Source organism: Anopheles funestus, chromosome 3RL (assembly GCF_943734845.2).
Source record: "Anopheles funestus chromosome 3RL, idAnoFuneDA-416_04, whole genome shotgun sequence".
Lineage (NCBI taxonomy): Eukaryota > Metazoa > Arthropoda > Insecta > Diptera > Culicidae > Anopheles > Anopheles funestus.
Genome location: NC_064599.1, coordinates 31,159,011 through 31,181,873, shown reverse-complemented (window position 1 = coordinate 31,181,873; position 22,863 = coordinate 31,159,011). Strand labels below are relative to the sequence as shown.

Sequence of the window (22,863 nt, the reverse complement as noted above, 5' to 3'; positions counted from 1 at the left end):
ATCCGTTGGATACCGACCGAGTTATTGGCAAAATTTGGGTCAAAAATGAGCCTTTGTCAGTTTTCATTTTTTTGATTATTTTGATTTTTTTATTATTTTTCACTCTTTTTTTTATTCAAAGCATTACTTGAGTGAAAAGAAACACATTGCAACCAATTGGCATTAAAATAAATCAATTTATTTTTTTTGCAAAATTTCCCAAAAAAAACGTAAGGGGTAAGCCTTATGAAATTTTAGAGTTGAAAATTTTTTTTTTATTTTTTTCTGATTTTTTATTCTTTTTTTAATTTAAAGCATTATTTGACTGAAAAGAAACTTATTGCAACAAATTCGCATTCAAATTTATCAAATTTATAACTTTTGCTAAATTGCTCCAAATGAAGAAAATTTTACATTTTCTCAAACAGGGTATGGAACTTGGTTCCTCGAACAACTTCTGCCACAGACATCTGAGGGCATGACCGTCCAAGAAGAAAACATAGGCATTTGGTGCCATCTATCGACCACAGGTTAAAGATTGGCGATCCGTTGGATACCGACCGAGTTATAGGCAAAACTTGGTGCAAAAAATAACCTTAGTAAATTTTCATTTTTTTGATTTTTTTATTTTTATATTATTTTTCATTCTTTTTTCTATTCAAAGCATTACTTGAGTGAAAACAAACACATTGCAACCAATTGGCATTAAAATAAATCAATTTATTTTTTTTTGCAAAATTTCCCAAAAAAAACGTAAGGGGTAAGCCTTATGAAATTTTCGAGTTGGAATTTTTTTTTATTTTTTTCAGATTTTTTATTCTTTTTTCAATTTAAAGCAGACATGTCAAACATACGGCCCGCGTCTTTGAATCCGGCCCGCGAAGGAAGAACGAGAACATCGATTACTATCTGACTAGAGTGATGTGTGGCTTAGAAAATTGAGGAATATTTTGTATATATTTTGTGTGTACTCTTTTACATTTCAGTAATACGCTCTTGAATTCCTCTTGCAGTCCAAACAACTGTTAAATTTTATTTCCTTAAGACTTCTCCCTCCCCTTCTGACTTATCTTGGCCCGCAAGATAATTGTTGTTTGCAAACCGGCCCGCAAGCCAAAATGAGTTTAACATCACTGCTTTAGACTGTATATGAAGCTGTGAAGAAGATTTTGCCACCACCGACCAAATTTGCACTTTGGAAAGGACCATATAGGAAATACTAAGCCTTCAATACAATAAACGAAAATATTAAATATGCAACAAGACGTAGCTCTACAGGATAGAATGACTGAAGAATCTAGCGAGGAGGTCGGAGTCTCTAAAAGTTTTCTCCTAATTTCTTATTACTTTATTTATATTGAATCGAAGGAAAGATCTTCATAGACAACCAGGTTATCGATTTGACCGATTTGAAGGAGTAAAACGACCGCAGAAACCTTCCAGCCTTCATCCACTCCACATCGGATTAGCGTGGTAGACTTGTTTGAACAGGAGAGATACAGTTCGCATCTGTCTCCGCGCAGACCGTCTCGCCGTGTCACTTCGTGATCGTGGTGGAAGTTTTTCGGTATAAGCACTCTTGGTCCGAAAAATACGTATCAAGCAGGCGTGTAACTGGCACCGGAGCACCGAAGTAATCTAGTCAAGCAACGAAGCAGAGCCATATGTGCCTTCCTGCCTTTGGAATAGACATCTCGGCCCGCAGAACCGACCAATGTCCACTGCGCTGGGCCATAAATACCTGGAGCTAGCGATTCTAGCGATCACGGCCACCTTATTTTAAATCATATTTCTCACGCATAACTTGCAATAATTGCGTCTGAAAATCACCATAAAGATCGACCCCATTTTCACTGATGCAGGGACATTATCTCGAACATTAGCAACATTTCCATGTAAGGTAGATCATTCCATAAATATTTTATGACACGTTCCTTATCTAAATCACACAAATTGTTACTATTTTTTACCTTTGATTTCTTTCCAATTCGTCACACACTCACACGCACGGGGTTTCGTTTTTGTTCCTTCGTGTTTTTTTTTATAGAGATCAATAAATTATGTACCGCAACTTAGAATCAACATAACAAAAGCAAAATCAAGCGTCCAGCACATGATTCAGATAGGAAATGTAACAGATCGCCAGCTTCAGTATCTCGATCTTGGACAGCTTCTTGTCCGGTGGTAACGTTGGCAGCAACTTTCTCAGCTCGGAAAATGCCACATTAAACGCTTCGACCCGAATTCTTTCCCGGGTCGCATGTGCCGTACGGTACTTGAGTGTGGCCCGCCGCCTTCTACGCCGTTCCTCGCGCGTAAGGTTTGAAAATTCCGTCTGCACCGTCGGATCTTGCTGCTGCTTGCGCTGTCTGACCGGACCGACACTACCGTACACTGGTGGTTGACCGGCGGGCAGATGGTCATGGTTTGGAGCGCAAATTTGGGTGCCTTTTGTGCGGGGTTTACGTACACCTACCGCACACGAGGATAGTTCCATCGGGTCCTTCATCTGATAAACCATCTGTAATGAAATGTTATGGTTTTTTGTTTGAAACATTACAAAATTATGTTGTCTCTAATACTATTCTATTACTATTCTATACTTTAGAAGATTTTACTATCTCCCTTTTTTGTAGTGATCGATTGAATTGTTAGCTATTACAATACAAAAAAAAAAGATTTTAAAACGAAACCTAATGTTGATAAGCCTAACAAACTAACTTCCTTAACTTGTTTGATTCTTTTTGTTTGGAAACAGTTATTAATTGCGGTTATTTTATGATAGAACAAACATTAGGATAGCTTATATTTAAATTATCTTTTCTATTGATTTTTTTTATATATTTTTGTAACGTGGTTTTGTGATTTGATATTCAAAGTATTTTTTAAACTTCTTTCATATTGCATAAAAAAGGATTCCTTACTTTTGTTGAAATTGACACATTTTATGTTTCTAATGGGCTCAAAATATAAAATTGTCTTTAATAGACATTTAAAAATCGATTGGAAAAACATTTTTGCGTATTTTTTTTGTCACTGACCATGATTGTAGGTTCCATCATTCACACGCACGTGGTTTTACTTACTTAAAGTTGCATTTAGTTGTACATAATTTAGTTCGCACCTAGAACTAACAGTGTAAAATTATCCTTAACTGTAATCTAATGTAAAATTTTCACCAAAAATCGTTAATATATCACAACTCTAGAACAGAACAATTGCTGATAAGAAGCAACCGAAAGCATTTGACACGTACTTCCGCAAGAGGTTAAAATCACATTAAAACACAGAGTTTATAATTGTTCGTAACCACCTTTAAACGATCAAAGTGTCCTTTATCCACACGCAAAACAGCTGCCTTGCAACCGGAACAGTCCTTTTTGCCCTGAATCACCGCACTATTTTTGCCTCAAGTACATTAAGCCGCACAGCATTAATGCAAGTTCTTTGTGAGCAATGGAAAACCGTTTCAACCCTTCATTCACACATCCACTTCGATTCGGTTCTAAACTCTTACTGAATGAAACATCGGCAAAGTAGGTCCTGAAATTGACCGTATAGCATCAGTTGTGCTGCAGTCCGCCATCGGCAGCCATCTTGAAATTACAGCATCCTTGCGTTGCTATTGGAGGATGACAATCTCTATAGACACGCCCACCATGAGCAGGGGCGTTTTAGTGTTATTTGCACTGCAGATGGGAACATCCGTTTTGCAGATCGCAGGTGCACACCATACGAAGGATTGTATTTTAATCACAAGGAGACGCATCCCGATGTGGCTTTAAATATGTTTCAAAGTATTTAAAACGAAGCAGTTTGAGCAAAAAACCGACACGAATGGCTTTGTTGGATGGTGACAAATGATATAGCGAAAATGGTTAAAATGTATTTGAGCAAATATTTTACCCGTGTAATGTGTGAGAGAATTAAGTTTCTTTCGGTATTATTAATGGATTTTTCTGAGGGTACCATATTTTTTGCATTTCCAAATCTTTGAAAAAAGGGAACTTTTTCCTTCTTTATATGCTGATTTTAGCTTATTTTTATATTTTTTATTGTAGAGATTGGACTCCTAGAGATTTGGCTTAAAATCTCCAACATGCTTGATTCGCCACTGCTTAGGATATTTCCTTTAGATTAAGCAATAAATTTGGCGTACTCATTATTAAACGGATTTCACTGAATGGAACACTGATAACAGCAGAAAGTTACAGTGGAAAGGTACTGCAAATCCGTGCAAAACGTATGTTGGAAAACTCTCTGTAAATGCTTTAATACTCTTTTAATAATCTTTTAAAGCTTGGAACTTCCGTGAAGTTCCAAGGAATTTCCATGAATTCTTATGAATGTTTGTCCAATACTCCTCAAACGATTGGACTTCCTACAAAAAATGAACGAACTATTAATCGAGAGGAAGATGCTCGGTAGGTTTTTTGACATTCTATTCGTGAAAGAACAGAGGTATTGACAAAGAGAATCATAATTGGTCCAAATTTACTTCTGGTCATCATGGAGGAGCTTTCTAAATAGCTTGTGTTACGGTACCCAAGATGACTTTCCAGCTTTAAAAATAAGTAAGCTAAATTATGGCAAGAAATTACTCAAAAGGTCGTTGCAATGACAAGAACATGACGTTGAAGTATTGTGCGTGGTTTGTAGCTGAAAAGACTAGGCGACTCCTTTAGCAGGCTAATAAGATTAAATGGCATAAATGTGTATATAAATTGTTGTATTACTTCACCTGAAGAAAATCAAATCAGGGAATCCAAAAATACTCTTAGCTCAAGTCAGTGAAATTTCCAACAGAACTCAAAATTATAATACATCACATTGGTTTTCTTTCGCTTGAAACGAACCATTCCAACTCAAGTACGCATTATCTTTTGTGCATATATTTATACTGTACACGTTCTGATATAATTTACATCGACTTTGCACTGTACAGTTTGTGAAGGAGGTTACAAAATTCGCAGTTTTTCATAAAAACTGCTTCGTTTTTTTGTTTTACTTTGAAAGTTAAGAGACAAGAAGGATTGCACTAAGTTGCTCTATTCGGCAACTTTCGGTTGCTTTCGGGAGTAATCCCAGGCACGATACAATTGCAGTACCTGAGTACCGGCCACGAAAACATTCACCGAAAAGAGGCCCCAATTTTTGGGAATGATTACCAAAGAGTACCGTGACCAAATTATTCCGGTCGCTGCCAGTGAGGCAGACTGCGAAATTGACAGCTGATCTGGGGAACGGCGAAGGTCACTCAATCCGGCTACGACCAAACCCTAAAGATTATTGAGAACAATATTAATTTGGCAGCACAGCACACACAGTTTGGTGGCACAGTTGAAACACTGCTGCCCCGTATACGAACCCATTTGAACACGGGTGCCCAGAAGAACACAGTTTTCGGTCCTGTGGAGAAAAGGGAAGCGCAATTCAATTAACAGTGCCAACAATCAACACAATCGAACGAGTGTTATATAAACTGCGTGGTAGTGGAACAACAAGCATTACCTGCCGCATGGTTCCAGAGGGGCCGCAATGCGTTAGGAACAAATTTGTCGGCCGCGTTCACGACGCCATGGTAAATCTTCGACATGGTCAGGATTATTCGAGGTAGAATAGGGAACTAGCACCGTTCGCACCGAGCTGCTGATAAAAGGAAATAAAAATATGCTATCAACACCATAAACAGTCACCCCAACAAAACAACAGCCGCGTCCGTTTTTCACTCCGAGTTGAGTGCTGCAAATGGAGTCGATTTCAACAAGCGCAACCAAGGTTTATTGAGGTATGGGTTTTCAAAATAGCTATTGTTTACAAACTTTATATTTGTATAGTTCTGGTAGATTGGCGTCCTTGGCTTTATATGTTGTTGAAATATTTGCTGAGAAAATCGCATGAATCAGTGGTTCATCTTGTATATGCATTGGACAGCGTAATCGTCATTTCATTTCTAGCCGTTTTTTTTCAACTGACATCACACCTGTGCATTCAATAGACCTTGGGCGTAACGATCAAATTTGAACCGACAACGCATTTTCTGTCAAACAAAGCAATCGACGCACAAACAAACAGTCAGGCGTCGCTTTTCAGCTTAGCTTCGGTCGGCGTTGTATTGTTTTGTTGTGTTTAATATTCGCTGAAGTAAAAATGGCCCCACGAAAACGGAAAGTGGTAGTGGCAACGAATAATACGGCAGAAACAGTGAAATTCTCAACCGTCGTTATACAGACGGTCCTAAATGCGCAGCAAAATGAAACCATACATGCTAAGCTGGTGAAGCAGCTGAAGCAACTTTACGGTACCGTGCAGCATGATTCGTTTATGAAATCTCTCATCCAAGTGATAAAGTGGCAGATGGAACACGATGAAACGAACCCGTTTGCAAACAATGTGCTTAAGTTTTGTGCCAAATTTGTAGCTGATCCGGAGTACAGTGGGCAAGCCGTTACGCACCCGATTATGGCATCAATGTTCGATTGGCTGCTTACCACGATCAGCGCCATACAGCGGATACGGTTCCGGGTTTGTCAGCTTGTAAACTTGATCCTGAATGCGTTAGGTGCGGATGCGGCATTAGACGATACGATCTGCGATAAGATTCTGCGCTACATGCTTGAGAGGATACGCGACGCTTCGCAGCACGTACGGGTACAAGCCGTATTGGCACTGCAGCGTTTACAGGATCCGAGTTCACCGGAAGATCCCGTAGTGCGCGCATACGTGTACCATCTGGATAAGGATCCATCGCCGAAGGTACGGCAGGCAATCATCTCCTCCCTGGGACGGAATTATCGCTTGATTCCTTACATACTGGAGCGACTGTGGGACGCAGATGAGCGTGTGCGTCGGCACACGTACATGCAGATGAGCAGCTACCCGGTACGGCAGTATAAGATCGAGCAAAGGTTAAAATTCCTCGAGCAAGGTCTCAACGATCACTCCGAGGCCGTACGCGATGTGATGTGTAACGTCATGATTCCACAGTGGATTGAATCGTACCAGCGCGATTATGTCAGATTTGTTGAGGCTTTGAGGCTCGATTCGGACGAGAAGGAAATGGAACGGTTCCGGAAGGCAGCCAAAACGGTTCTGATGGAAATTTTCAAGTAAGATACATCGCATGGCGGGGAGGAAATGTTTAAATTGGATGTGCATAATTGTGTTTCTTTTGCAGGAAAAACGGTATAGAAGAAATGGTTAGTTTGCTAAAGTTTGAAGGAGAGAACAAAACAGTACCACTGGAGGAACTTACCATCGAGCGTCTGATCTGTTGGCAAACGATGCTGGAATACCTGCAAAACACCGATCCCGACGAGCTGGACGGTTATATGGTCGACCTGAGCAAGTTTTGCGAGTACCTGAAAGCATTCATATCGAACCCGAATGTGGCCGCATTCATGAGGGCCGCTAATAGCAGCGCGATAAGCAACTCAGTGTCCTCGCCTGGTCAGTCCGAAACGGTGGATAAACTACAGCAACTGTACGTGCAGTGCAGCCTCCAGATCATGCTGGAAATAGTGCTAATGTACGACTTTGGCGATGAGTTTGGGCGGGAAAATTTGAAGCTGGCGCTGTCGCATATTGTCTGCAATGAAAATCTGTCCGAAGCGAACGTTCGACAGATAATGGAAACGTTCGAGAAGCTAATCACCGACGTGGAGACACGGTTGAACTTTTTCGTGGAGTTAGTGAGCTCCATACTGGAACCATCGGGACAGGATGTTACCGACACTTCCCGTCAGCTGATCGATGCCTACCTGGAGAAACATCCCGAAATGAAGATGACTCAGCTGAAGATTTCCGAACTGCGCATGAGAATCCTGGAGCTAAAGGAGCAGGAAAGTGTACTGTCGGCGCAGAAGGATTACGCCGGAGCCCAACTCATGCACGAGGAGGTTAACGTGTGCAATGAAGAGTACGCCAATCTGGTGAAACCGCTTGTGCAGGAAATATCGTTGGCTACGACTGGCACCGATGATGATACCGGTACCACCTGCAGAAGTACACTGCTGGTTCGGGACTCGATGCTAAAACCGCGCCGCTTAACACAGGCCACGATTGAGAAGTGTCTGCAGTTATGCTTCTATCTCGTCAACAACCGATCGGTGCGTTTCCTTACACCGCCGGTGTGTAATCTGTATCCGATGTTTATAAGCCGCCACGTACAGTCCGGCCAGCTGTCGACGCGCAACTGGGCATTGCGGACTGCCACCGCGTTCAGCATGCTGTACGATGGACTGAGCAAGGAAACGTTCCAGCTGCTGTACCAACAGTTCCTCAATACTGCCTCATCGCGGCTGTGGAAGACGGCATTCGAGTGTGTGTTCGAACTGCTCGACAAGTACGGTTTCGAGTACTTCGATCTCGAAAACGAAGACACGGCCAAGGATGATTCGCGCACGAACAAAAACTCGCGCCAATTGTTTAGCCGACACAACACCAGCTACCACGACGAGTCGACGAGCAGTGTGTCCTGCAATGGGAACGAGTTTTACAAGATGTCCGTCCACTTCATGGACACGTGCAACGACAATGCAATCTGTTCGGCTATCATCGATGGGTTCTGTCGGTTGATTTTGCGCGGCCGCTGCACCTCGGCCGATATCATGTCCAAGCTGTTGCTACGCTACTTCAATCCAACCACCGAGCCGGAAATGCAGCAAATGTTAGGCATCTTCTTTCAGCGCCTAATTGCGAAGCGCCGGCAGGAGGTCATGCAGAAGGCATTGCTGAACACGCTGTTCAACGTACTGGAAGCATCGAGCGAGAGCCCACTGGCCGAGGTACGGCCGGAATCGGTGATCAAGTTCGTGATAGACTCAACGCGGCCTGTCTTCTGCAATGCCGGCGTTAACCCGCACAACACGATCGCGGTGACGTTCTTGCGGGTGATGCGAGATAACATTACGCTGAAAGATCTGCTAAAGTTGCTAAGCAAAGAACTGCTCGTGCTGGACATTAAGGATGATGTGGGACTACGGACCGATTTAGCGAATGCGGCGAGTGAAATTTTGAACGAACCTAGCCTAGATGTGAAGACGATCAAAAACTTGACAACGTTCCGTGAGATGATGCTGGGGAAAGTTCGGGACACACTCACATTTTCTTCGGCGCAAATCCTACCGAATGAAGATCGAACGGAAACACCCCTATCGGAGGAGAACGAAGATGGAAACGATGCGCCAATCGACGAAGAAGAACTCGAGCAGGAGCAGAGCGAAAGCACGGAACGTTCTTCTGAGCAACGGCCACAGATTAACAAATCGATACTTCAGGAAGATTCCGATACGGATCTGCTTGCATCACCGATGAAATCTACGCAGGGACCACCAGCATCAGCCTCAATGATGTCTTCTCCGGCAAAAACTCAAACCAATGCTGCTCCTGCTGGGATGGTGGATTCGGGTGTCAGATCTCTGCGACAGTCTCTGTTACCGTGTTCGCCTGCGAAAGAGCTATCTGCCGATGGAAAGTTCAAAGTTCCCGATGCATCGACACTGCGCAAAATGCAAGCTGCATCCGCACGTGTAAGAATGGCAATCAGCTCACCCAAGGTGGCCATATCGAAAGAAGCGGCACCATTGGAGGATGATTTTGAAATTCCGGCCACAAACGATGCGCAAAGTTCGGAAGAGCATGGTTTTTCGAGCACGTCCGAGGATGAGATTCCTGAAACACAGCAAACGACGAAGCTACCGTACGCGAATGTATCGTTGCAACGTAGGACAAAGTCCTCCGTTAGGACAAGGAATCGTAGTAATAAATCAACGAGCAATAAATCGTCCTCCTCATCATCATCGGATAGTGAGGCTGTCGAGGGATCGCCCAACACTACGGTAAGTAGCAGACTTTGAACGATTTACACGATTGCATGTCGTACAAATGTAATAATTCCCTATATTTTGTAGCTAATTCGCATCAATCGTTCTGCAAGACCGCTGAACAAGGTAGCGGCCAAAACGTTGGTTGAGCGCAAAAACATTGCGGTTCCCAGTACGCTACCACGTGCCACACGCAATACTGCCCGCTTGGAGCTGATGAACAGTAAGGTTATGACGCGTAAATCTCTGTCCGAACTGAAGTCGCCTACACATCGTACATCGGCATCGAAAGCTACGCCGCAATCGAGCAAAACTCCCACGAACAGCGCTGACACCACAAGACAATCGCGTCGGTCAAAAAATAATTCCGAGTCTGACGCAGCTGCTGCTGCTTCCCCGATAGTATCCGCTACTGCCGTTTCCAGTACGCATAAAACTCCTACTAGAGCGTCTACCCGTGCGAGTGCGATTGACAGAGGGACGACCGGTCAGCAAAGTGGTTCACCGTCGGGCAGCAAACGGTTGCGAGAACAACGGTCCGAACAAAGCTCGACAAGATTATCCGGCAACAGGAAGGCTAGTTCCGGTAGTACGGAGAGTAGTGGTGGCGTATCTACTTCCAGCCCGATACGACTGAAGCGTGCGGCTGTCGTACTAACACCGTTAAGTGCCGTACGTCGGACGCTTGTTTCAGGCGAATTAATAACTCCAACTACGGTAGCCACCTCACCGAGACGACCGAATCGAAAAGCGACACGAACGGAGAAAAAGTAATGCCATAGCTCATACATGAATGCAGTCGATACGATATTACTTTTATACGTGTGGAATGCATTACTTGATAATATATTTTTCTATAAATATTCACTATAATATGACGAAAAAAGGGCGAAAAGGCGTGAGCAAAACTGTATCATTGGGATAGAGCAATCGTCACACAAAGACAAAACATCGGGTATACGTACCGGACATCGAACCGTTATTTTAATCTCCCAATATCCGCTTATTAATATCCGCTCGTAAAACTAATGAACTACTACTTTTATCGAATATCTTTCCGCAAAGCAAAGCAAAAGTAGTATGGTAGAACCACTTGTTCTCATCATCTAACTGTCAAATTGAATGAGTCCAGTGGTCTGCAACCAGTGATGAAAAATGTTGTACGTAAAAATAGATCCAGAAATTTGCTATGGGAATTGTTTCGTATTTTACTGAAAACAAGAATGTATTTTTTAAATTTCTCGATTTTGCAATACATAAAAGAAACGTTAATCAACACAAACGGAAAGCGACTTTACATTCTTCACGGTGTTTAGGTGTTTATTTCTCTTTTTTTTCTGTACGACATCAGCAAATCTAAATTAGCTAATGCGATGTTGCTGCTCATGTTTCACGCTACATTCAAATATTCACATCTATAATTGCATTTCATTGTATAAAATTTCGTTTGCCGCACGACCACTAGACACCCCTCGTCTGTTTTGTTGAACGCTGCAAGAAGTAAATCTTTTCAAACGTAAGTATGGATGCTTAATGTACGCTAAAATCGAGTTCGAATCATTGCACGCACAAAACAGGTAAAGAGGAAAATCGTACTCATTTATGCCTTTTCACAGACACATAGAGACGGGGAGAAAAGCATTTTTACTTAGCTTTCATCACCCTTTTAACGTTCACACAACGATCACTTATGTATTAGTATCCGTTTTCCGCTCATTGCAGTGTAGTCGTTCTCTTGAAGTGTGTGTGGTTAGTTAATTAATTTCCAATAATGTAGAAATAATTGTACAAAGTTTTAATGAACAGTTACGCACCCACCGATTCAATTGGTACTGTGCAGCTACAGTTATAATAATATCGTCATTCGTTTTTTTTTTTGGTCGTTATGGCTAATGGACTAATTCGCTACTACACTGTAATTGCGGAAGAAAAAATCGCACGAATAATTACATCAATATTTCAATAATATGATTGATTTGGTATTACACATCTGCATACTGCCGCATATCGTTGACTCACTATATTTCACCCTGGTCATTCCTTTCCTTTAGCTCATGCATGCTTGAGCATTAAGGAAAAGAACTGGGGTCTTGGGCATTACTTTTGGGGGAAAGCATTCACACTCCTATGCACATCATGTACAATTAGTGAATGAATGAGTGTAACAGGGAAAACGGAAAAAACATGTATCGTTCTAATTATTCAGTTCATTTTGCTTCATTTAACCCTACGTTGTTCTTATGCTAGTAAGGAAGTTTGTGGTAGAGATGTTTTGTGTTGCTTAAGAAAATCTTTCACTATAGCGTAATGTATCGTAACATCTCTGAATAGGTGTATGTATTTTTTTCTTCTGAAAAAAAACATTAAAAAACAAGCATAAAAAAACAATGAGCAAGTAGTTAGTATACAAACAAGGAAAATAATTACAAACGTAAGAAACAAAAACTTTCAAACTACAAACATCGAAAAGAAAGAGAAAATAATCATGCAACTAACGTAAAAGATAAGTAACAACTTATAAAGCTATACGGGAGAAAGGGTAAAAACTTATACTACAAGACAATAATAACGAAAAAGCAGTAAAGTTTACGATTGTTTAATTATTCATTCATTTTCCAAACAAACACATAAAAACCTTTTCTGTTCACGAAACTTTTTTTTGTAGTTTTTCATTGTGATCACTGTACTTCCGCGCCGGTCGGTGCGGAACACAACACCAAATAGGTTAAAGAGAAGTATTAGCGACGACAGAAACAAAATTTAATACAATTTTCTTGTGCACTCTTCTTCTTTCCATTTCATTTATCATCACCATTCTCCCTTGCCCGCTTCTTTTTTTTGCAGGACCCCCGGACGTCTTCTTCCCGGTTTACATTAAAATTACCTATCCAGAAGTCTAAGTTCTAAAATTACCTTTCAAATTTACACGCACGAACGATATCGTGTGTTTGTTTTTTGTTTGTTTTTTTTTCCACACTTTCCATCTTCTAAACCGCGCATCCGATGGACAATCGAAGTAGAAATATTTTCAAAATAAAACATTCTTGTACGTAATCTGGGGGCGTACGGTTAAACATAGGATACCTTCTTCTACTTAAATATACATCCGCATTATGATTGATCTGAATTTATCTAACGTAACAAAACATATGTGTGTAATAATACAATAATATTACTATTAAATATATGGTCTTTACAGCATCTCGCTAATTATTATACATTTGTTCCTTGTTGACTCTCTCCCTCTCTCTCTCTCCTCCTCCATTTGTTTCGGGGTATTGAAATTTACGATTACACACAAAAAACGACACGATTTCAGCTGTTGTGTACCGTTCGATGGAGGTATCCTACAGTTTTCTACAGAGTCGTGAATTAAAAAAAGTGGGTTTATCATTGCTTTGTCTCATCATGCCCGACGGTGAGCAGAAGTTGTTTTTTTTAAGTCTTAGTTCATTCATCTTAACAAAACATCCTATCGAGGCTATCGAGATAGCGAAAGCTCTCGTCAGATGAATTGTTTTTCTTTTTTGTTTTTTTGTACACTGGCATCACAAACTTTTGATTGCAAACTTAATAAAACAAAAACGCAAAATAGAGAAAAATAAATCACATCGAAACAAAAAAAAAACGACTCGAAAAAAGGTCCAACAAAAACCAATAAACCCGATGCCAGTGCACTGATTAAATCTCGCTTTCGATTACAGTAAGTATTCCTCGCCCGATCGTGCGAGATAGTTTCCTAGCTAGCGAAATGTTTGAATAGGAATATTTTACTAGTTAACAAACTATCCAACACTAATCGGGTCATGGTATTGCGTTGGGTTAGTGAGGTTTTTGCATATGTATGTATAGGTGTGGGGGTGTGTGTGTGTGTGTAAGCACCTTTATGTTCATCATCGGAACCCAGCAAAGATCGATCCTTTTAGACTTGTACACGCCGATCCCGCTGCTTTACCTGTCCAGGTAGGCCCGATTAGAACATTAAAGGCTATTGCGTTTCGTCCACTATTAGCATTATCTGGTGCGTAGGTTCCTGCGTACTGCGGACACACTCGTTCTGATGTGTGATCCAGTCTTTCCGTTGACAGAACGTTGAACAGTAGGGTGTCCTTCGGCACAGTGAACATTCGGCCAAGGCTTCACGGTTACAGTTAGCGCACTAGAGAAGGAAATATGGAGAGAGAAAAAACGAATTGCGGTGTGATAAACTATCGTTTAACAAATTCGCTCGAAAAACGAAAGGCATCATCGCGTACCTTCTTGTTTGCATGTATCGATCCCGGCGGAATGCAGTTACTGTTTATGCTTTGCTCCTGTTCGAGTTGCGTCACCGTAAGTATTGCGGCATCCCGTTCCCGCTGCATACACTCCAGCTGGCGGTTGTGCATCTCTTGCGTTTCCACGATGCATTTCCGCATTTCTTGCACCATTTTCGTTAGCTGCGTGCAGAATGATTTCATCCGTTCGAATGGTAAATTAGCTTCAGCTAATACTGGAATATACAAAAAAAAAAGATGCCAAATATTAATATTCGTTTAGTGAATCATTTGTTTGTTGGCTCAATTATATCACTTCTGTAGAAGCCTTATCGTGTTTTCTTATTATATTAATTACTGGTTTTTATGATTTAATCTTCATTCCTAATAATTCCTGTATCTACAAACATTCCTTTTTAGGTATAAGGTAAACACAAATTAAGGATTTTTCACTTACTGACCCCTATCGTGAAAAGTGTACCGAACCCTGGTCTAAACGAATGAAATGAAAACAATCTCACACTAAATCCATGTTACAAGTGCAGCTCTCACAAGTCTTCCAGAGCATTAACAAGCATAAACAATTTTCGGCATGTAACGCAACAGTTTTTCTAGACGAAATGGATTTGAATAAACTACCACAACACTAGATTAGATGTCCCTAAAATCCCTTAAAGGTTTAATGAGTTAATCCCGTAAAGATGTCCAGGTGCCCTGAAGGATACATTAGGGGGACAAACACAAGAAGAGTCCTCGTGCTTCTACTGAAGAACACTACAAAGGAAAACAAACCCCAAAACAAGGCGCCTTACATTGTGTCTGTTGGTCCACGAATTCCGTCGTTGAGTCGATACCCTCCGTTAACGTTTGCCACGGTTCCTCTTTGGTGGTGATCAATTCATTCTGCAGCTCCTGCTGCTGTTCCTGCTGGACAACCTTCACGGTCGTGGTGGTCGTTGTCGTGCTCGTATTGTTGGTAATGATGGGCGTTGCATTTATGGTGGCGGTCGCTTGATGTAGCTGCTGCCGTGTTGCCGCATGAACCTGGGCCGCCTGTACCGCTACCTGCTGCTGATTATTTATGGCGGAATTGTTTGTGGTCGTGGTACTATTGCTATTAATGATGGCATTGTTTGCGCTGGTAGCATTGTTACTGTTCACAATCGTGCCCGAGGTGCTGGTGGCGTTAACACCGGCCGACGTAGTCGTACCGCTCGTCACCACGATGCGCTTCTTTTTGTCCAGCTGGGGCGATTCATGTTCACTTTGATTTCGTCGCCGGCGCTTGTAAGGTGTGAATAGTCGCACGGGACCGGTAGCGGCTGGAAGACAAAAACATGTAGAATTTAATAGAACATTTTTAATGATTTCAATTTCCTTCTGTAAAGCTCCACTTACTCTCTCCCGATTCGTCGTCACAGCAGGCGGAACAGGTGCAGCTCGTTGCGTGCGGCGTCAGGATACCCTCGTCAATGAGCGTCTGCAAGCTACGCCCACCGTACCGTATCGATCGCTTCCAGTCTTTGCTCGAACCACGGCCACAAATGTTTTCGAACTCGCTCGGCGTGTACCAACCGTCCTTATGCTTGATGCATTTCCCCCGCCCACCGGAACCGAGCCGGCTTTTGTACAGTTCACCGGTTGTGGTTTTGCAGCGTACCTGCAGTACCTCCACGTTGGCCAAATGGTTCGCCAGTGCACTGTTGCCACCCTCGACACGGTACTCCTGTGTGGTTTGTTGCTGTGTGCTTTGCTGGGAATTGTTCTGTGATTGACCGCTGTCTACCAGGCCTGAATCATCCTGCTGCTGGTTGTTCGTGTCGGATGAGCTTTGTTGCTGGATAACGATATGGGCCTGTTTCAGTTCATTGCCCAAATCGCCGACCACCGTACTGCTCGAGACGAAACCATTGTTGTCGACGCAAATCATTGGCTTGAAGTGTTGTATCTGTTCCGTGGTGAGTACGTTGAAGGTGGCCCCACCGATGAGTGTACCGACCGGGAGGGATACCGGCACCTGGACTACGGTATTGCCCTGCTGTACGTCGGTGGTGGTAACTAACCGGGTGCGTGGAGGTAATGCAACCTGGGCAGGAAGAATATGAGAAGCCATTAATAAATCGAATGATCTGCGAGTATTCGCGGGAGCGTTTAATTCTGTTTGATAAATAAATTAATTTAATGAAACAAATTAAAGCCACAATCATATAACAAAGTCAACGTAGAAGTGTGTTTTGAAAAGAATTTGTCATTTGGATTTCTGGACCTTTTCTGGTTTCTGCTGCTCAGTGCTGATGTCGAAACATTACACAACCTTTGGCCTGGAATCGTTTCAAGTTTACTAACTTGTGAATGTGACCAATAGTTTAAGATTTGGTATTAAAAATGGTAACATCGAAGAACTTCCCGGGTAGCAATATCAACATACCTTCTCGTTCTGTCTTATGAACAATCAAACCTGCCAAAGCGAGAAAGCATGTTGGTTTGGCTGGTCGGGTTATAAGCGTTCAGTGGAAGGTCAATCTCTACTGAGGAAAAATATAAAACAAATCCTTATTGAACCGAAGACATTCTGAAGGTGTTGAACGGATTGTTTCCCCTTTATATTAGCCAGCATCATGGAGTGGCTTTATAGATGCTATTTCTAATTTTCAAATAAATACGAATGTAATAGATCATTTGATCATAATGAAAATATGTAATTATGCAAAATTGTCTTGACTTTCATTCAGTTAAGTTTGTGTCAATAAATAAATGCAATTTAAATGAGCATTATTTCGAAGTGAAATGGATTAATTGCACTTATTTTACGGAAAAGAGCGCTAATATTTCGTATGACTAAAAAATCTGGTAAAGATTAAATTTGAAAGTTGAAAATTTGCAGATGCAAATAAAAATTAACACTCGGTTAATGGTGGTGATTAATACTCGATTTATCATTAATTTTCTTTACCTAAATGAAACATATTTTTGCGCTACTCGAGATGCGTTTGGAACAATTTAAAATACTTCGTTGGACACAACCAGGTCGGCTGGGTGGAGCGGAACTATTGCACGGCAGCTGCTGTAGCAGCTTTCGCACATGGTAATGGCCTTTTGTTTTACTATGCAAATGCATCGATATGGGACATGATATGCAGCAGAGGAAAAGAGTAGATCTAGCAATATTGGCGTCCAATATCTATTTCAATCGAATTCGAACGAAACTTATAGCACTGCGCATGTATGCCTCAACCTCCTCCTGCGGTGTACTCCGAGCGCCCTTTCTCTTACCGCCCCTCCCCCGGTGCAGGATAGCATTGGGCCACCGATTAAGGGAAGATAAATGCTTGGAAGTGAAAGTAGTCTAGCCTTTCGCCGCCACGCCGGACGGGGAAGGTTTCAATGGTGGTTGAAGAAACAAAACAAAAAAACTAAACTTAACCGAATGTTCGTACTCGATCGAGAACGAGTTAAAAATGAAAGCGATAGTAAAAGTGCTCAGTTTCAGCTTGATGGCTCGCTCTTTCGCTCGATCTGTGTGTCTCGTTGCCATCGAAGGCAATACGAATACGTCCACGAAAATAGCTGTCGCATTTCGCTTGAACGGTGATTCTCTGCATCTCGAACACGCGCATCCGAAACCGTATGGGCAAAGGCAATCCTTGAATGTGCCCACAAAATGTGCTCCACTTTCGTTCACCTTCCTTGGATTTCGTCATCGTCGGTCGCATCTAACCTTTTAACACCTTTGCTGTGATGTGGTCACGCACCGCCGCATCAGGATTCACGGACGATCATCGACCACGCATCCGCCGGTGACCGTGTGTGTGGACTTATTTGGTGCGAATACGCTTTACGCAAAAACAAACGGCCACACGTTGTCTGTGGCGCAAGCCACGTGCACATGTGCGTACTGAAGCGAAGATGTTCGCTATCGGTGTTTGCACGACGAAACTGCTGTACACGGAGGGCAATCTGTGGCCCGAACAACCCCCCTCCCCGTTTTTTGGGAGGATGAGTTCGCGTTCTTCGTGCGATCAGCTGGAACCCATATTTATATATTACGGAAGGTATATCTTGAAAGCCGAATGAACGCATGGACGCGACGACGATGACGACGACGAAGTGACGTTGTCTTTGCGGCCGATTGAACGGATACAACAACCGAATAACCAGGCAGCAAATTCCCTCTCCTTCTTCCTACGGCGGGGGTTTTTGTCTCGGGTGTTCCATAATATGTTTTAGCGCCCCCGAAGGCCACAAACGGTTGCTGTCGTTTTCGGTTTAGACTCACACACGGTCGTGTCAAAAAGCTCTGCCACAGCCTGTTTTCGATCGGACAGGTGCCATCGTCTTCGTATACGTCGTGAAGCGAGTTTTATGCACATCCGCCATTCACGGGGTTAGTTTCGATTTTTGGAGGGTTGATGGGATGAAACGAACGGCTAACGCATTATGAGGGTGAGGACGCACACGGCCACCGCCGAAACGTGATAATAAAAAGTAGAAGAAGAAAAAACAACGTAAACAAACTCACCGACGGCCGCCCGAAAACGGGACGGAACGAACATAAAGACAGAACGCGAAATCCGACCGACCCGACCCGACCACATTGCACGACCATTTCCGAACGGCCAAGCCCACACCGACGTGGATGCGTGCGACCAGGAACCGTCCCCACCGGGGCGGGCGGGAGGAAAACGGGAAACATCAGCCGTGCAGAGCAGAGGGAGTCGCGGCAAAACAACAAAAACCGAAACGAACGTCAAACATACGTACGAAACGGGGGCTCCAGAATCCGCACTCAACGAAACACGCGTGTATCGTGTTGCCGCGATGATCCAGCGAACTCGACCCGAGATCTTCGACAGAGACCGATCATCAGTCATCCGAAAGGCACGGTATAGATGCGGCCGACCGGCTGCAATCGTTTTCCTTTTTGCATCATCATTTCGTTTGCTGTGTTCTCGGGGCGGTTTTGTGCTGCTTGTGGTGTGCCATTCATCGTCAGACAGCGAACGCGAACAGAGCGGGGACACACAATGGCCCAAAGAATTCGATCGTTGAAAGTTGTTCTCACACAGCAATCCAATTCTGGAGCTACTTCTTGCGGTGTTCCGTGCGCTTTAGAACACCTTCCCAATATACTAAAGTTTGTGTTTGCTCATATTGTTATCGACACTTGGAACTAGTCCACGATGAAGCTTTATGCCAAATGATAAGTAACACCAATCCAGATGCATTTCAAATTTTTGCTCATCGTTCAAGGTGAAAAAAGGGAACTGAAACACCACAGCAAAGTAACTAAAATGACATTTAAAAGCATAATGCACTACAATATCCTCCATTGCCATAGCAACTGTTGCAACTGTCTTGTTGTAGAAGGCATTGCTTTGAATCCAGGGCATCAAGTACATTAAGTGTGGTTTATCGTCACTGTCGATGGAAAACGGCAGGTGTTGGGGACAAGGTGTTATACTGTGGTACTTTTGATAATACTTGTGAGTGTTCCCCCCATTTGCTGGAGGCATGACTTCAAGTGCTGGAAAATTTTACTCCCTTGTGCGCACACGCATATTGCACACACATACAATCCATGCGCAACCTACAGGCTGCTGTAGGGGGTTGTGCTCTGGGACAGCTTTGTTTTCACGCAAATTTTACAATCTGGCTTCTCTTGGCCCTAACGGCAAACAAAATGCGAATTGGCATTTCGGTATGTCAATTTACTAGAGTTCGTTGATACAGGAGCAATAGGTCCGGGACAGGGCAGAAGACTTTGCTTACTCCCATCCGATTACATTCGAACGAGATAATATGCAACAACAACAAAAAAAGGGGGCAAGAATTGGTATGTTCCGACCAACGCTTTGCTGCTGCAATCCATTGCCGACTGTCGGTTCCAGTTGGGAAATGTTTGATGCCGTTCCCTTCTCACCAAAAAAAAAACACGGGAAAAAAGGTACACCGCGATAGGAAACACGATGGACGCACGATGATCGCGGCATAACGATACGACCGCGCGTTCGATTGCTGCTGATGTGTCACGAGCGGAATATAAAGGGAAAGGGATTGCGTGTGCTGGTGCACGTGTGTTTGTGCGGTGTCTGACTCGGGACCAAACACACAGCCACAACACACCGAATGACACACAACAAACGCGCTGTTCGTATGCCGTTTCTCGCATTTGTTCCCTTATGCTGTTGATGCTCTACGCGGCAAATAGGGGGGGCCGAGATTTGACCGACATATTCGGACGTTTCCCGCTGTTCGTGGTAACTCCGTGCTGTCCGATCGATCTCGCCCGATCGGGCGGCATGGTCGGTCGGTTTTTTTGTGTGTTGTTGTTGTTTTTGTCTTGCCGTTGTCAAGCAATCGCGGAACCAGTGGGGTTCGAGCGGGAATTGGACATTCGGTTGCGTGAGGCTGCTTTTGTTGTTAACCAGATTCAATACAAGCGCCATGACAGCTTTTCAGCTGCAAAGGATTTAAAGCGGTCCACAGGAAACTGCAACACGGTTGTGGTACATCTTGGCCTAAGTTGGCTTTGTTTTCGAGAGCTTTCGGGTGAGCTGACACATTTGCACTAACCTACTGCACGGTATGGAAACGTTTCCATAGTGCGCCCTCAGCATTCCTGGATGTGTTCACAATTCTTATTTTCACAACGTAATTTTCACACACCACAAACTGTCAAATAGCATCAACATCACAACTGAGGTACCAACAAAACAACAACGCACTGTTGTCGTACGTTTATCGACTTTTTACCATCGCACTTCTTACCCCCCCCCCCCCCCTAAGAAGGTGGGGGAGCAAGTGATGGGTATTCATAGCACGTAGCATGCAACTGCACGGGTGCAGCATCTGCACTGATCTGTACATTACCTCTTCACCGTTGTCGAGTTTGACGTGTTCCTCGGCTTCGTCCGAAAGTTCCGGAATCTCCGAATCCATTGATGGCTGTCTTTCCGGTGGGGACAGGAGCGAAGGTTAGGATTACACCAGCGGCGGCAAAGGACGGTCAGGCTGTCGAAGGATGCTGTCGCCGAATCCGCCTGCCCGCGTACGTTCGGTCTTACCGACGACCGACGATGATGATGACAGAAACCGAAAGCCTCTGAGCCTGTCGGCCGAACGATTGTACGACCTATACACGGTAGCGGACGGGCGATATTTTCAGCGGAATTTAGTTTCCGTCCTCGGCGTTGATCCTGTGATGCCACGGGGACAAAGCGACAGACGACGACGACGACGACAACGATGACGGTAACGGCAACGGCTACGGGATATATTGGAGTTTTCTCCTCAGTGTGCGCCTGCCTGCCAACTGCTGTTGCTGCTGCTGCTGCTGCCGCCTGGCGGAGTTCTCGCTAGCTGGGGCGCGTGCGTATGTGTATGCGTAGGAACAAAAAAGGGTTTCCGTTCCGTTTGCGCGAGGGCCGGAGCAAACAGGGTACAGGTGCGGATCCGCTGTTCGAGATGTGTTGTTTTGCTGCGCCCTCAGAGGGAGCGACGAACGTCCGAATCGACCAACCGACGACCGATAATCGCGCATCTACGAATGCCAACGACGACGAGCGAGCGAGCGAGCGAGCGAACGCGCGCGCGGTATTTCCAACACACAAATTCGGTTTTTCTGGTTTCCCGATCTGTGCCGTGCTACGGCTGTGTGCGTGTATGTGCGTGCGTGTGCGTTTCGGGCGGCCCGCTCTCACCCGATGCTGGCGCGTGGACAATCGTGCGCCGCACAAAACACCAACTGAGTATAGGCTTTACAAAGCAGCGGACGCTTCACGGCATTTCACCGGTGCGAGCCAACCAGCCAAGCCAAGTTTTTTTGCACGGGAAAGTATCACGGGATTCGGGGGCGCCCCGTAGTATCGCAGGCACGACGCCTGAATAACGATCCCACTTGTCAAACCACACGCAAACGACACGCAAAGATTCCGGGAGTTGGGCACGCACAAACGGATTCTCGGTTCTTTATCGGGATAGTATGGCCACGGGTCACTAGACACACGGTTATCAACCTTTGAAGCAATCACTTTTCGGAACAATACGCGTTTTTACATTCCCATTCACCGTGGTACAGATACCCGTCAACGCAAATGCTACGCTAATGCTGCTGTTTGTTGCCTGCGCCTTTTCACCCTAAACGTAATAATTGCACACACACACACACACATTGATGGCAGCGGACACAACGTACTTTGCACAATGGTCGATCCCGACCAACGGTTCGTTGTTATATTTTTGTAAATTATTTTCATCGTTTTCTTTTATCATTAAAATGTTATTTTTTATTTATTCAGTTCTATTGTTCTTTCGTTTAACAATTTTAAGTAAGCTTATTTCAAAATATGACCCAATTGTTTGGTAAGTTCGTATTTTTCCCCCAAACAATTCGGCACAGTAGAGCTGTCTGGATGCAGCTGTCAAAAATGACAACCACATTTGCATCCACGCATAATCGGGTTCCGACAACTTTGAAAACGAATAATCGAATATTTAAATATTTATTGCCTAGCTTTAGGCGCAAAAGAAAAAAACGTTGGGTGCAGTAAGATATTCGTTTTTGTAAAATTCCGCATTAAAGATAGCAATTACGACGATATGATATGTATTTTGTTATGAATCGATGTTACAGACAAATCCTTATTAAATTTACTGTTTTCGTTTACAAGTAGAATGAATCCATACATGAAATGTTCCTACTTTTATACTCTTTTCCCATGTCGTATATTTTCACTTAATTTTGGAAAAAATATAATTATAAATTGAATCGTGCTTGTAAAGCAAAAATAGGATTTCATGTGAGT

General features: G+C 43.4%; 5 protein-coding genes across 6 annotated transcripts in view; 1 reads left to right on the top strand and 4 right to left on the bottom strand.

Annotated features, from left to right (window-relative positions):
- LOC125770927 (Down syndrome cell adhesion molecule-like protein Dscam2) overlaps positions 1 to 22,863 on the bottom strand; it is a 369,720-nt gene that overhangs the window by 228,666 nt on the left and 118,191 nt on the right. The window lies entirely within an intron of this gene.
- On the bottom strand, positions 1,699 to 3,823 carry LOC125771032 (helix-loop-helix protein 1). The gene is made up of 3 exons (XM_049441215.1): positions 3,216 to 3,823; positions 3,066 to 3,133; positions 1,699 to 2,500 (listed from the first exon to the last, which is right to left on the bottom strand). Exon 3 carries the CDS (start codon positions 2,498 to 2,500, stop codon positions 2,078 to 2,080), a length of 423 nt encoding a protein of 140 aa, XP_049297172.1. The 5' UTR covers positions 3,066 to 3,133; positions 3,216 to 3,823; the 3' UTR covers positions 1,699 to 2,077.
- On the bottom strand, positions 4,856 to 5,683 carry LOC125771038 (mitochondrial pyruvate carrier 2-like). The gene is made up of 3 exons (XM_049441224.1): positions 5,491 to 5,683; positions 5,348 to 5,388; positions 4,856 to 5,258 (listed from the first exon to the last, which is right to left on the bottom strand). The coding sequence occupies exons 1-3, from the start codon at positions 5,573 to 5,575 to the stop codon at positions 5,028 to 5,030; spliced, it is 357 nt and encodes a 118-aa protein (XP_049297181.1). The 5' UTR covers positions 5,576 to 5,683; the 3' UTR covers positions 4,856 to 5,027.
- Positions 5,890 to 11,267, top strand: LOC125770929 (condensin complex subunit 3). Its single transcript, XM_049441018.1, has 3 exons — positions 5,890 to 7,088; positions 7,157 to 9,818; positions 9,891 to 11,267. The coding sequence occupies exons 1-3, from the start codon at positions 6,130 to 6,132 to the stop codon at positions 10,575 to 10,577; spliced, it is 4,308 nt and encodes a 1,435-aa protein (XP_049296975.1). The 5' UTR covers positions 5,890 to 6,129; the 3' UTR covers positions 10,578 to 11,267.
- Positions 11,097 to 22,608, bottom strand: LOC125770953 (deformed epidermal autoregulatory factor 1). Of its 2 annotated transcripts, none has more exons than XM_049441072.1 (5): positions 20,930 to 22,608; positions 15,458 to 16,145; positions 14,872 to 15,381; positions 14,060 to 14,295; positions 11,097 to 13,962 (listed from the first exon to the last, which is right to left on the bottom strand). In XM_049441072.1, exons 1-5 carry the CDS (start codon positions 20,996 to 20,998, stop codon positions 13,792 to 13,794), a joined length of 1,674 nt encoding a protein of 557 aa, XP_049297029.1. In that variant the 5' UTR covers positions 20,999 to 22,608; the 3' UTR covers positions 11,097 to 13,791. The 2 variants fall into 2 exon arrangements, with proteins under 2 accessions (XP_049297029.1, XP_049297030.1); XM_049441073.1 differs by lacking the exon at positions 20,930 to 22,608 and adding an exon at positions 20,633 to 20,832.